The sequence below is a fragment of the Parus major genome, chromosome 8 (genome assembly GCF_001522545.3).
Source record: "Parus major isolate Abel chromosome 8, Parus_major1.1, whole genome shotgun sequence".
In the NCBI taxonomy this organism is placed as follows: domain Eukaryota; kingdom Metazoa; phylum Chordata; class Aves; order Passeriformes; family Paridae; genus Parus; species Parus major.
This window is the reverse complement of record NC_031777.1, coordinates 13,991,754-14,006,542: the sequence shown is the minus strand read 5'-3', so window position 1 is coordinate 14,006,542 and position 14,789 is coordinate 13,991,754. Positions and strand designations below refer to the sequence as shown.

At 40.4% G+C, this 14,789-nt stretch overlaps 1 protein-coding gene across 1 annotated transcript; it reads right to left on the bottom strand.

Annotated features, from left to right (window-relative positions):
* Positions 1–257: 257 nt before the first annotated feature.
* F3 (coagulation factor III, tissue factor) lies at positions 258–7,671 on the bottom strand. Its single transcript, XM_015636978.2, has 6 exons — positions 7,416–7,671; positions 6,379–6,493; positions 4,117–4,301; positions 3,559–3,740; positions 3,293–3,452; positions 258–2,212 (listed from the first exon to the last, which is right to left on the bottom strand). The coding sequence occupies exons 1-6, from the start codon at positions 7,654–7,656 to the stop codon at positions 2,064–2,066; spliced, it is 1,032 nt and encodes a 343-aa protein (XP_015492464.2). The 5' UTR covers positions 7,657–7,671; the 3' UTR covers positions 258–2,063.
* Positions 7,672–14,789: the final 7,118 nt, after the last annotated feature.

The following is a 14,789-nucleotide window of genomic DNA, read 5'->3' as shown; positions in this document are numbered from 1 at the left end:
GTGGGAATGGAAGGAGATGCTGTGAATGCAAACCCTAATTGCTCATGTAAGTAGACAGCAGAAATGTTACTCAGGACTCTTCAAAAACTCCACTTTGTGAACTGTGGCTTCTCCTAGTTTTGACCTGTCCTGGTAGTCTGCTTTACACGTTTTTTAGATTGTGGCAGCTTGCCTACACTGCTGTCCCAAAATAAGCTTCCTAAGTGTATATTTAATTTAGTTCTGGAATGAATATGTCGCTTTGGAAAGGAAAAAACTTATGTTTCCAGTCACCTTTATTTCACTAGAAAAGTATAAATTACCATCATAAATACAGATAACACCAGTATAAAAATTAGATTCTCATCTATAAAATAAATACTAAAAGTCAAAGCAACAGGTATCTCCAAATCCCATCACCAAGATGATTTGAACCTATACCACAGAAACCATTCATCAACTGCTTAGTTAAAAATTATGTTCAAAGTGCAGTAAACACTGCTACCTATTCAGTGCTTGCTGAAGTGAGTTACTACTGACTCAAAGCCTGCAAAGTATTTGTTCTGGCATTTACTTGGAAATATCAGACTCCCGTCTGTATAACTCTAGGTGTAGTGTAATTGGATATACTTTCCAGATAATAGCAAGTACTGCTTCAATAGTGTTTCTTACAAGTTGCCAGTGCAGTAGTTTCAGTTTGTTTACCTTTGTCTACATCAAAAGATAAACAGACCAAGTTAATTTTATCCAAGAAGTGCAGAAATAATAGTAGCAATTTTGTCACATCTGAACTAACAGATCATTTCACCAGTTAATATTGTTAAAAGGCAGATAAATACAGAGTTTGTTTCATAGAAACAGAAAAATGTTCCTTTTAGTTAGGTAAAGGACACCTATTTTTCAAAAGTAGTGTTTTTTCCCCTCACAAGTACCATAAATCTTCTGGCTCAATAAGGCCATACTGATCAAGTTAGAAGTACCTCTAGCTGAGAATCCTGTTTGACAGGATAATAGAAGGGGCTTGGGAACAGTCTAGGAGAAATCTCCCTGCAAAGGGACCGTGACAATTTAGAGACAGGCAATCACCAGCTCTAGGGAGTTGCACAAGGGAAAGTGCAGGGTTCGGCACCTGGGATGGGCCAACCCTGGATGTACAGACAGACTGGGGAATGAGAGGCTGGAGAGCAGTGCTGCAGAAAGGGACCTGGGCTCCTGGTCAAGGGAAAGGTGAAGGTGAGACAGCCCTGGCAGCCAGGAGGGACATCCCTGTCCTGGGGGCACCAGGCCCAGCATCGCCAGCCGGGCGAGGGAGGGGATGGTCCCGCTCTGCTCTGCACCGGGGCGGCCTCACCTCCAGGGCTGGGCCAGTTTTGGGTGCCACAATATAAAACTGACACTGAGCTGTTGGAGAGGGTCCAAAGGAGGGGAACAAGGATGGTGAAGGGTCTGGAAGGGAAGCTGTGTGAGGAGTGCCTGAGGCCACTTGGTCTGTTCAGCCTGAAGAAAAGGAGACTGAGGGGCGACATTTTGGTCTTCAATATCACCAAAGGGAGCAGAGGGGCAGGTGCTAACCTCTTCACTTGTGACCAGTGACAGGACTCAAAAAACAACACAAAGCTGAATCAGGGAAGGTTTAGGTTGGATATCAGGAAAAGGTTCTTCCCCCAGAGGGTGTTTGGGCACTGGAACAGGCTCCCCAGGGCAGTGGTCACTTCACCAGCCTGGCAGAGGTCAAGAAGCTGTTGGATAACACTCTCAGGCACTCTTGGGGATGGTGCTGTGCTGGGCCAGGAGTTGGACTTGATCTTGTGCATCCCTTCCAACTCAGCGCGTTCTATAATTCTATGATTGTAACAGATCACCAGGATGCTCTTGCAGCCTCTGGCCACTAATGACACAGAGCTTCCTGATACCTGGTTTCATCTGTACTGTCTAGTGGATTTTTTAATCCACATAAAGTTTGGGCTTCAGAATTCCTGTTTCAGAGAGCCTGAAAGGCTCTACCCAATTACCCATTTTAGGTTTTTTGTTGTTGGGTATTTTTCTGCTTTGGTACTGCCAGTAGTGTCTGCAGTACTTTTTCCTTAGGCACCATTAAGCAGCTCCTTTTCTCTCATAGCTCTTGCTTTCTTTGCTTTCTTGCGTTTACACAGAACCACTGGAAGGACAATGGCAAGAGTGATGACTGCAACTGCTATCACTGCTAGGATGATAAAGACTTCTGTTCCATATTCTGCAGGGGAAAAAAAAATCCAAGATTCAGTTATCAGAACCCACAGTGCTACAAACTCTTAGCACTCATTTCGCTGAATGAAAAAGTGCTTTCTATATTTTACAGTCTGACAGAAGTGGAGTCATCACTTCAGTGTGAACTAAATACATTTTTACATGAATTTGTTGAACTGAAGGAAAGCTTTATTTTACCTGGTTCACATTAGGATTTAATCTAGTTTAGTTAGTTCACAAGTACCACGCTAACACCATAAGAATAAGTCAAACCATTCCCCCTGCCTGTACTTTGTTTCTCTCCAACTGAAAATCTATTCTAGGTTATAATTAGAAAATTCCAAGAGAAGATTTTTCTATTAAATTATAATGAAGTTGCAATTTATCAATTTTGTGGTAAATTTTCTGGATTTGAGTTCATTTGCCATTTTAGAAGAGCTTTTCTAGAGTGCAAATATTCTTACCCAGGGAGAAGAAAGATACAGTACAGCAATGTGATATTATTTAAATCATACTGATGCCTTTTTATTGAAAAAAGTGATGTCCAAATGTCTAGTCTGAAATGGCTGGTTGATTCACCTACACTTGCTAACTTATCTTCCAGTAAAGAAGTCAATCTGCCAACCTCTGATCTTGGAACATAAAAGAAAGTCTTATTCTCATCATCTGCTTTTGGCATAACTAAAGGTCAGCTCATACTACAAGTAAATGGATATGTGGTTTTCCAGCATTTCTATATTTTAGAGCTAATCCTTCAAGCACTTACTATGGCATCTGCTATTGGAAGGATCTGAGGAAAACAGAGAAAAATGAAGCTGAAGGCTAGTGATGAGATCTGGAACCTCAGACACCAGTCATCAGCTTGGATAATTTAACCAAAACAGTTGGGCAAAACCCTAAAACCAGCTCCAACCAACTAAAGATGGTGGACTCTTACTTAAAGTGAGTTCTTCTCATGAGTTTTCATGTTCCAACTGTGTATTCTAATTTACACAGTAAATAGTTTACAGCAGGCATCACAATTTAAAGATGTGGGGTTTTTATTAGAATATTAAAGACTGAGTGACAAACATCACACAATACTCACCATCTAAGATATTCTTTCCTCCACTGGTACAGAGCACCATGCTTTCTTGGCCATTACGGTTTTCTCTGCGGGAGGGAATGATTCCCTGGACATAGAAGCAATAGTTCTTTCCACTGTCAATGTTTACTTCAAAATTATGGCTTTTTGTAGTTACATCTTTCTGTAAAGGAAAAAAATATTTCAAGTGTCAGCTCTTAAGGTAGCACAGAAATTGTGTAACAGAATATAACAATTATTATGGAACAAAAACTAGAGTTAGACCTTACCTTTCCAGAACTTTGATCTTTCCAGTAATAGAGTTTGTATTCCAGGTCATGCTGGAAAATATCTTGAATACTTCGAAAGCTTCGATTAGGAAATGTATATGGTGTAAGTGGAGCTTCGATCACGACATTCAGTTTGGAACCTTTTTGTGAATAATCCTTTATCTCTGGTTTTCCAATAACAGCTAAACAAAGATTTTTAGAATTAAAAAACTGACATCTTCTTTTATATAGGACATGTTATTTTTCCTTCCTCCCTCCATTATCTTCCTTCCTTAAATCTATTACAAGTTTACAAAGCCAGTGAAGGGCTATATTTACCTGGTGCATAATATTAACTATATGGTGTACTCAGTGCAGTGAGAAACAAATGGTAACTAAATCTTACACCCTCCCCTACAACAGGGAAAGCACTATGACTGAATATCTTCTCCAATATCAGCAGGGCTACTGTAAGAATCTATAGAAAAAACACTTAAGCTCAATCTAAACCTTGTTTTAAATAATCAAAGTTTCTTGAAAATAAATTTATAGTAAGATTTAATTGGTAATCCTACTTACTCTGACTATAAGGTGTAAATTTTTCAGAGACTGCAAAAGGTGGTTCTTCAAAGTTGTCTATCACTGCAGGATTTACAGACAGTATGTGTGCTGTATAGGTCTCCTTTACATTCTCGAGCACATCAGTAACATCACACTCTGTTTCTGATGTCAGTATGCATTTTCTCTTTACGTCAGATGTCCGTCTGAAAAGAGCAAGAAAGAAGTGTCAACACTTTCAAACCATACATACACACACACACACACACACACACACACATACACACACATGTATAATATATTTAGATATGTTGAGAAGCATTTTTCCCCTCAAACTGTATAGATTTCTCTCATCTAGTAGAACAGTTTTGCAGGTAGTAGGCTAAAAGGAGAACAGAAAACCTCAAAAGCCACTATCCTGTACAGCTGTATTTCACAATTCAAAGCAGAATCAAGTAAATCAAATATGATTGATGTTAATTACAGAAATATGCTATAAGACTCATATATTAATTAATTCAATCTTTTACCTTAATTGAATAGCAGCTATAACTAGTTCAGATTTCGCATTTTTCTGCACTTGCAGAATGTATTTTAAAAAATATAAGATGCATAAATCAGGTGTTATCCTTGATGCATTTGAAAACTATTACCTTAAGAAACATGAGTTGTTATAGGAAGCTTTATTGACACTGACTGTTTAATGTGACAACAATGTCTCCGTGTAGGTGCAATTTGGTTTTGTATCTATGCAAATGCCACTAAGAGCCACACAGTAGTAGCAAATTTTAGTGCAGAATTACAATTTAAAAACATTGACAAAAAGCATGACCCATGATGCACTTCTCTGGATTTTAAAATGATAGAAGGCAAGTCCATTTACTTGTGAAATAGCAAAGAGACTATGAAAAAAGTGTTACTTTCTCATTTTACTTCCTCACACAGAACAAAGAAACAGATTAGATATTACTCCTTCAATTCTTTTCCCTCTTTTTGCTGGTGAATTAAACAGAACAAAAATTGTGTGATCTCAGCCAGAAGAGTGAGTGCTGACTGAATATTAACAAATGGGTCTTCCTCAAAGTAGATCAAGTTTCATTTTTTAGAGTCACCTGAACTCCCTTCTCACTTTATCAGATTTCTTTTGTCACATCTCAGTTAGAGAGAGTGCCACAAAAGATGCACTGAAAAGGGACAGAGGTTTGATCTTTGTGATGAAACAAATGTACTCTGTAAATACACATACACAAGAAAGCAAACATTTAATTCCATTTCCTCCAGAGGAGCAGCTTCAGTTAAAAAGAGGTGCCTCTGCTGCAGAACTACACCTGATTCTATACTGAATCTTGGGCAAACTGACCTCAATTTTTTGCAAGCAAAATGTCTGGAAAGAAACGCCAGATTAAAAAATTCAATAAAATTTGTTCTTCTAAGCATGTGCTTTTAAGTACTTTAATCTAATCACTCTCTTAAAGAATGAAAAAGCACATTAAGCCATTACACTGGTATTTTACCTGTTAGTCATGAGAGAACACTCATTTTTATGCCAATTTTAGAGACAGTAGAGACTACAGTACCAGTTTTTCATTAATACATAGGAATTTGATGATGTGTTTTCCCTTCAGGGCATGTTTAATAATGCTCTATGTATTAAAATGGGAGCTAAAACCAGCACAGATTTATTACTGGACTTCATTGAAGGTTTTGTGCAGTTCTGAAAGAGGCATAAGCTGGCTACGTTTTATATTCACAGTATTTTAGAGTTTATATAAAACATATCAGAGCAAGTCTTGACAGAGGTAGATGAACAAAGGTAATTTTTAGTACTACCCAGCAAGACAAAATTATTAATTACTGTGATTCACCAATTAGAAATAAAATGCAGATTCATTTATTAGACACCTCCCAAGACTGAAGACACAAGTCCAGACACCTTGAAAGACATAAAAAGGTGAAGTTCTGTCTAATACATGGCATGCCAGATTGAGTATCAGCTCCTTCAAAGTATCCTGTCTGGGTGTCTCGAGCAGCACTGAAATCCAGAACTGAAATACTGATCTAGAGCTCATCTCTCCATTTCTGAAGTGGGCAAAAACAAGACTAAGCCTGGTATTTTTATAGTTGGACACTGAGAAGGATTAACAACTGGGTTGGTAATTTTCCTAATTCCTAACATTTGGGCACTTTTCCTGTTACATTCACTTTCAGAAATATACAAACACGCTCTCTTTTCATTTTCTTCAATTGCCATTAATGAACATATCATGGTGTTTATCTACTTACCCGTGTATTTCTACAGTATAGAAGTAGCCTGATGGTTTTGGTTGCCACTGTAGTATAGTTTTAAAATTGATTGAAGACCAAGTTATATTGACTGCTGTTGGTGGTTTTTCATCATCTTTAAATACAAAAAAGAAAAGAGTGCCATCAGTCATATTATATATAACTCCTGTTTCCCTGCAGTCATTATTCAGTTAAATGAAGCAGTTGCTGTTAATTGCAACTTGGAAATGTTTTCTTGGGGGAAAAAGGCTCAGTCCTGCCCTTACAAAAGGACTGCTCATATTACTAAAGGAATGTGTCCTGGCAGAAGTGAAAAATGAGAAGAAAATTATTTTCTGTCTTGTAACTCCGAAATAGATAAATTAATTTGGAACCCTGTTTAATGCTTCCTTTTGGAGCCAAGATCTTCGCAGAAGGTACAAAAGCTTGAACCTGCACGAGAATGTTCGAGCACTGAACAAACGAGGCACAGTTCAAAATCATCCTTAGTTTTACCTGCTGCAGAAAGCGTTAGCCCCTGGATTCCCATTTACATATTTTAGAAAGATAAAGTCTTTTTAAAAATCAGTGGTTACCCTACACACCTACAATATCTGAGAGGAGCCACTCCGGGATGAGCTGGTGTCCCCCTCAAGCAGATGGGAAGCCAGCCACAGCTGCTTCGGGGAAATGCCTGGGAAGAAGCCGGGCGGGAAAATCCCTCTCACCCCTGTAACCTCTGGAAACCCTTCACCCTTTACTTCTCCACCTCTTCCACAAGCTCGGAGCTGGGAACGAGGGGAGGAAATCTTGCGACTTCACTGCAACTGCAGACCCCCGAGGCCGCCCCCGCTCCCCAGCACGGCCGCGGCCGGTGAGGAGCCCGCAGTAGCGATCAGCCTCGGTGGCCCGAGCCAATGTCGCTGTCCCCTTCCCGCCAGCGCGGGGCGGCTCTCCTCGGGCTCCCTGAGGGACACGCCGTCCTGCGGCTCCGCGGGACCGATCCCGGTGCCGATCCCTGCCGTCCCGTCCCGCCCGTCCCGCGGGCCGTCACTCACCGGCGGCGGCCAGGCGCCAGAGCAGCGCGCTGAGCAGCAGCGCCTGGCGCGGGGCGCTGAGCAGCATCATCCTGGCGCGGAGAGCGAGCTGCGGAGGGCGGCCGCCGGCGGCATATATGGAGCAGGGCAGGGCAGAGGCGGGACTGCGGGCTCGCCCCGGGGCCGCCCAGCGGGGGCGAGGGGACCGGAGCGCGGCGGAAGCGCTCGGGCACCGCCGGGTTGAGCAAGCACAGCGGGGCATCTTCGAGGAAAGGGAGGGGAGGGGCGCTGAGGGACGGGTCTGCCCGCGGGCTCCGGCCCCGCCACCGCCGCCCCCGGCGCAGGGACGTGAGGGCACACCTGGACATACCTGCGGTCCGTGTCCCCCTGCCTGTTTGGTGTCATAGGGCACTTGTACAACCCCTCCCTTCTCCTTTTGGAACACCGGTGAAACTGGACACCTCTGGCTAGCCAGCTACGTCCGCTGCAAAACTTTAGTTGGCTGCCGAGGGACACCTCAGCTCGGAAGTGGCTGCTCTGTGGGGCAGCTGGTCATGCAGAATTGTTGTTGGGTTAATCAACTTTGATCCCGTACATTCTGGAGGGCTAAATATGTCAGTCCTTGCTTCAGCACACGGGACACTGGACGCAAGTGCTGAGCTAGATCACGTCCTCTGTCCCCTCACACCGCGCCGAGGGAACCCTGTCAAGGCTCATCGGTCACGCTAGACAGAAAGTAAGTTTCAGGTGTCCAGGGCTTAGTACCTCACCTCTCCTTTAAACCAGGGGCTGTTAGCCCTTTTCCTAGGTCACACTGGGAAGGTATGCCATATTCAGAGGAACAGGGTATTTGTTTCTGACGGGCGGCTTTCCGAATCTCAGCCTTTGCGCCAGGCTCCTGGGCTGTGCGTGGCGACCCCGGTGTCCCCTAAAGCCTTTACCCGGGCGGGGGCCGCGGCCCTGTGCAATGCTCAAGCTCTAGAGGGAGCAGTGCTCGCAGGAGCTCGGGACTCTGCCGCTGGAAGGTGGGAAGCAGACCGTGCAGTAGAACCTGTGTCGTAATTCAAGGGGACATACTCATGTACAGTCTTAGACTGACTCTTCTGTTTATTTTGATGCTGACTTGGTACAATGTACATGGAACATGTAGGTAAGAGAAGAAAGGTAATGGGGAAGTCTATATTTAATTTACCTTTAATTTTCATGATTGACACATACTTGTCTGCAAGCAATCAGTTCTCTCTCATAATGCAAAATAAATGCATATGGAACAAACTACAGTATCCGTTCAACCAGATCTGTATCAGGATTCTTATAGTAATGTTCTAAGGCACACCTAAACCCTTGATTTTGAAGTTATTGACATACTTTCATTAAATTCCAGCCATACACCTTCTCATTTTCCTGCTTTGTTTTTGATCAAGTTTCAGCACTGTCTGTATGTAGCTGTATGCCAACATTACATCAGCCAAAAATATTGCATGCTTTTGACTTGGTGTAGAATACAGATCTTGTGTGTCTAGCTTTTCAAGATGGTGACCTTACAAGATCACAGTTGATTTTCAAAGGACTTTGAGAAACAGTATTCATACATTTAAAGAAGGAGATGCTTATATAAAACATTAAAATCACCTTTAGGCTTTAATTCCACTTAATTTCATGTAGCTCTCAGTCAAAAAAGATGGAAAGTTAGTCAGTGGTTGTTTCCAGCTTTTATGCAGGTAATCTCAAGATCCCCTTCCCCTGCCCATTCCTTCTTACTCACACCTTTTCTGTCAAGAGCTCGAACACTTGAGACAGGTGAGGAACCATCCAAACCTTGTCCAGACTAACCAGTGTGACCACTGCTACCTTATTCCAGTTTCCAGAAAGGTATTTCAGTGTGCACTGACACTAGGCTCTTAGATGTCCTTCTCCTTGCTGCAGCACAAGAGAAGAAGGATGTCAATTTGCCAGAGTACACTGTTTAAAGCAGCTTAACTACCAGCTGAGGGGAACTGTGTGGCTAGAAGAAACAGGATCATTTTACCAAAGTAGATATTCTGAGGGAAGGAGGTTGAGGGGAAAATTTGAAAGATGGAGGGAAAAGAGAGAATGCAAAGGGGCAAGTGTAGCCAGATCAGGTTGGCAGGGCAAGGGTTTGATGGGAAAGGGAGAAGCACTAAGGCGAGGAGCTGCTGCTGCCACCTCTGCTCTTCTTTCTTTGGCCAAGAGCAGATTTGGCCACAGAATGAGAACTGCTCAGCACTGCCTGGCTCCAGGCACCAACCATCGTGGGAGAGGAGGGGAACCTCACACAGCCTGACACAGGCTGATGCCTCTGAAGTCTGCTCAGAAGCCAGTGACTTAACTGTGACATTCTGGTCACATTTCCTGACCACTTTATGGTATTTCGACAGCTCATTTGACACAGAAAAATTGTGCCTTATTTCTAACATATGTTGCTACATGCAGGCGAGACTTCTGCTGATGAAAAACTCTGGCAATTTGTCTAGAAACTTAGTATTTGGCTCCCAGAGTGGAATGCCAAAGGGTAGGCATCGTCTCTGTACGTGTCTCTAAGCCATTTAGTCATCCTGTGCTCATTTTACAATCAACTGAAAAAAATTCATTCCTAAGGTGAAGTACAAATTTTCCTAGTATAGGCATTTAAAGCAAGTCAAATAATTTTTTTTCAGTGTTGAAGTAGATGGAACATTTCTATTGATGGATATTAGGATCTTGCTGTGACTTCTTAGAATATGTGGGAGACATGCAAGAGCACAAGCCTGGCTGCACAATCTAGTTTAGATGACCTCTTCCACTCTTTGACATCTTCAGTCTGGTGACCTGGGTGGAATCATGGTTGCTCCCCTCTCAGAAGGTTTGCCAGAATGCAAGCGGATTCTACAGATTTTCTTTCCTTGATATGTATGCTATGGAGCCAATTGATTATGGGAAAAGTGATGAGAAATGCAAAACTAAATCTGTGAAACTCCATTTTTTTAAAAGAGATGCATGTATTTATTTTTACTGTATGTCCTGCCAAGTCTCTAAACTGGTTTGCTTAGAGAGAGCTACAAATAATTCTTTGCTTAGCAAAGCAATTGCCACATCATATTTTCTGTACTGTCATATATAGTTATTGAAATGGAATGCCTCAGGTGACATGAGTGACAGATTGGTTTCTTTACGTTGATGGTTTTGCAAGACTGTAAGTAAAGTTTTGTAATAGTTATTAATGTTTTGAAATTTTGTAGTGTTATAAAATGTTAATCACTCTGTGCTAACATACAAGTCAGCAATATCATCATACCCAATAACGTAAAATTTACTTGTGTGAGCAGGATTTGAAATCACTGGGAACTTTTTTCACAATGAAATTGCTCCTGATATTTATCTGGGATGTAAATCTTTGTTTAATTTGTCTTAGTGATCCATATGATTGGGTATATAATGTAATTATACAACTAATGATATTTCATTAGAAACCCCAAAAGTTTAGGTAAAAACCTGTGACCTTGTACCATAAATAAAGATATTTATGTTTCCATAAATATCTTAGCATTTCTCTTGCAGAGCTGCTTTATCAAATACTGTGTTATAAATGCATACACAAACTCACAAATACCACTGAGAAACAGTATTTGTAATTAAGAAGACTTGTATAATATTGTAAAATTAATTACTAAGGTCCCTCTTTGATGCACAGAAATTTAATTAGTATAGTCTCCCTTTGTTGAGAAAAGTCATTAAACCAGTTTCATGGAGTGAAGAATCAATTTTATACCTAAAAGTTGCTGTGTTTATTCCTGAAATCCCCATACCAATGAAAGTTCCAGTATGGTAAATTCCTTGTGAATCCCTGATTTTCTTACTATCTAAACTATCATAAATTTTTCTGTAATTCTAAAGCTACCTTGTGATTTTATAAAGTCACGTGTAGCTTAACAGAAAATAATAAAGTTTCACTGGAATGGAACTAGTTAAAAATTTAAATCAAATTTTGACATTAATGGATCTTCCTTTCACTTGTTGAAAAAAAGAAATCAATAAACAAAATTTGATAGAAAAATTGAAATTAGCAAAATTACAGGGTAATCACAAATACAATATGTTTGATTCCTACTATCAACAATATTATTGTTCATAGAAATCCTGAAGTGAATATTTGTATGTTTTTCTGATATTCTGCTTTCAGAATTTGTGTTGTTACCACATTGGTCATGAACATTTCTCCTCATTTATCATATACATATGTTAAAAAGAAACACTAGCAGAGGAGCAAATCTTGTGGGAGTCTTTGGGTCTGGATGGGCTCTGGGATCCTGTGTGGAAATGATGTCTGCTCGGGAGGCAGGACAGGCATCCCAGGGAGGGAGGCTTTGAGCCTTTTCCACTCTGAAAATCCTTGTCAACATTGCTTTGGTGTTACTTCCAAGATCCTGTTTCTCACTCCCAGAATGATGTGTGATGCATTTGTTACCCTTTTCAAAATCTTGTTTCGCAGCACTATTACATGAAAAAGAATTTGACCAACATATTTGGTGCATTATATTTCTGTGATCTTCAGTGATGCTTTGGGGTAAATAACATTGTGTAAATGAAAATTTAAACCATGCTTTGGTTGATCTGGTGCATGGAAGACTTCTGAAAGCGAGTGGCTACAGCAATAGCACAGCTGTGCTGTGAGGAGTGCCAGGGTGCTACTGCAGTGCTGTGAACAGCTGGGTTTGTTTACTAGTGATGCTCTCCTGCTAGAGGACAAGCAGTTACAAAAGCAGTAATAAATGTCACTGCAGCACAACAGAAACTATGGAGATAGAGACATTAAATTGTGTCAGTTCCTTCTGTGCCCAGAGGCTTTAGTTTAGCCAAACCAAAGTGTTAAAAGATTGTATCTGTTGTTTGACACCGTGATGCAGTCTGTCTTCCCTTTATTCCAGGTGTTTTGTCCCAAATGTGAAGTATTCTCTTGGGGTATTTAGCTTACCCTGCTATATCTTAATGGCATAAATTAATCTTGTGGTTCCTATGCATCTCTCTCTTAAGATTTATCTTCCCCAAGTGTTGTTAGACACAACTGCAACTACCAGATCTTATTTATTTATGTTTTCTTCTCATGCCTGAGTTTGTGAGGAAGAGACCAAACTGAAAAACCCCAAGAGGTAACATAAATATTAAATAAAAATAAATAAAATTCATTTAATAAGAGGCAAGTACATTAAGAGTAGCCTCCCTTTTATTCATATTGAATCCAGTCTCAGCTTATGACTCTTTAAATTTCAGGACTGAAATAAATCCATTTTACTAGACAGTTATTTGTAACTGCTGGTAAAATTTATTCCCCTTTCTCACAGATTATCAAAATATACGGACTTATTAATATTAGATGTGGCATATATAACTTCTCAGTGAAGGTAGTGCTAGTCAAATTCAGTGTTCTTTAAAAATAATTTGTATGAGCATGCCTTGAAGGTTAGGCAATTACATGAGAAAAGTAAACGAAGCTTCACTTTGAACAAATGTGGTCCCTAGGCTGCCATTAAACCTATTCTTAGGAATTGTGAGAGAGGAAAAGTCAAACAGCACTCTATTTGACTTTGCTATTGTAATGTTTAATCTTCATAAAAAATGGCTTTCTCTTCTGGAGAAATTTGATATAACAAAAACCCTGTTCTGTACTAACCAGCGAAATTAAGTTGAGTTTCTTTAATATCCTGCATCTCTATTCTTTGACATTACACTACTTTGTTGATGCTGCCTTTTTTGTTGAGGTGGGAGTCAGTAGATTAAAGATAATTGAAAAATGGGACAGATCAGCTGTTGGAGAATAATTTTGGATTTGAATTCACAGACTTGAAATTTTATTTTCAAGGAACAAAGTAAATATTAAAAGGCTAATGCAGCACGATTTTAGCTGAGTTCATCATCATGACAAGAAAGAGTGAATTTTACTTCACTGTAAAATGTGAGATTAAGAGGGATTTGATTCTTACTGTCCTCTGGTGCGAGTTAGTGTTAACAAAATACTGGCAGAGATCATATCACTTACTAGATATTTTCTGCTGCTTTGGTCTACTTGTCAGCTCAAATTGTAGAAGTCAGTGTAAGCAACTTAAAATTTTTGCCCTGACAAAAAAACATGCATGGAAAGGGAGGGGTATTACTGCTGCTAATCAGTTTCCTATCTGTTCAGTATAAAGGGAAAGAAATATCTTAGATCTGATTTAAGGACAAGTTCTGAAGCAGTTTTCTTGAGTATCTCTACACTGTTTTTTACAGACCTTTTCTGTCTTTGAATGCAAGAACAACTTTAACTCAGCCAGTTTAAGGGCAAGATGAGTACAGCACAAACTGGTGCTAACTAAGGCATTACATTGCAGCGTGTGGAGCAATCCTCCCGTAGCAGCCAGCACCCAGATACATTCTTTCACCAAATCAGGGTCACAGAGTCCACTTCTAGTGGCTTTTCAACCAAAGAATTGATCGAGGAGTTAGAAAAGAAGGGCTGAGGAGAAACACCCAGTAACCAGCATATAGCAAGAAAAGCTGTGTGGTTTGTAGCAAAGGGCTGAATGTTGAACCCTGAAAATCTCAAGGATTTTAAAACAACTGTGTTATTGTATTTTGTATTTTGATGTGTTAGGAGTCAAGTTAGGGTCTCTTGTAAAGCTTGAATGCTGGCATTCCACACTGTTGCCTTTGAACTTGCAGCTGTTTGATCAGCGGTGCTTAGAGCTTTGTGAGTGTAACTGAAAAGAATGCAAAGTACACAGAGGAAAAGTGCTCTTACGTTGAGTGTTTTCCTTAGAACAAAGAAAAACTACAAATTAATAACACTGATCAGTTGTTATCAGAATGTGTACTTTCAGCTTATTTTATTAGCAGCTAGATAGTGTAGGATTTTAAGTTTGCAAAACTGATTTTATTTTAGTCCAGTTATCTTGTCCTTTCCAAGTGATATTTAACTTCAAAATAACATCAGACCCATTTCTGTTTCCTGGTATCTGTCTCCATTATCTAAACCACACTTACTCCTGCTGATACCACAGGAACATCTTGGACTATGTATCTCTTCCCCCCACCTCCTAATTTGGTTCCTTCAGATTTGGTTCCAAACAGTGTGGTTGGAAAGGAAAAGTGCCTTTCAAATGAGGAGTAAATACTCCTTGGCAATCTAGATATCTAGAAAGTCAAAGCCATCCTCCTGTAAGATTCCAGTTACAAACCTGGGCTCCTTGTTGCTTTGGTGAGGCAGCAGTAAGGAGAATGTCTGCTGGTGGCAGGTGCACAGGTTAGTGAAAACAGTGAAGTACTATTGATTTTCCAAATGCTGCATAGTTTAGAACTTTAAGGGGTTTATAGTCTCAAAGATAATTTGCATTTAGGCAAAAATCAGAACTATACACTTTT

Coding starts and splice junctions, on each gene's coding strand:
- F3 (XM_015636978.2), bottom strand. CDS start 7,656: ATGCCCCGCTGTGCTTGCTCAACCCGGCGGTGCCCGAGCGCTTCCGCC. Junction 3,453..3,558: donor AAGATCAAAGTTCTGGAAAG/GTAAGGTCTAAC, acceptor TTTCCTTTACAG/AAAGATGTAACTACAAAAAG. Junction 2,213..3,292: donor AGGAAAGAATATCTTAGATG/GTGAGTATTGTG, acceptor TTTCCCCTGCAG/AATATGGAACAGAAGTCTTT.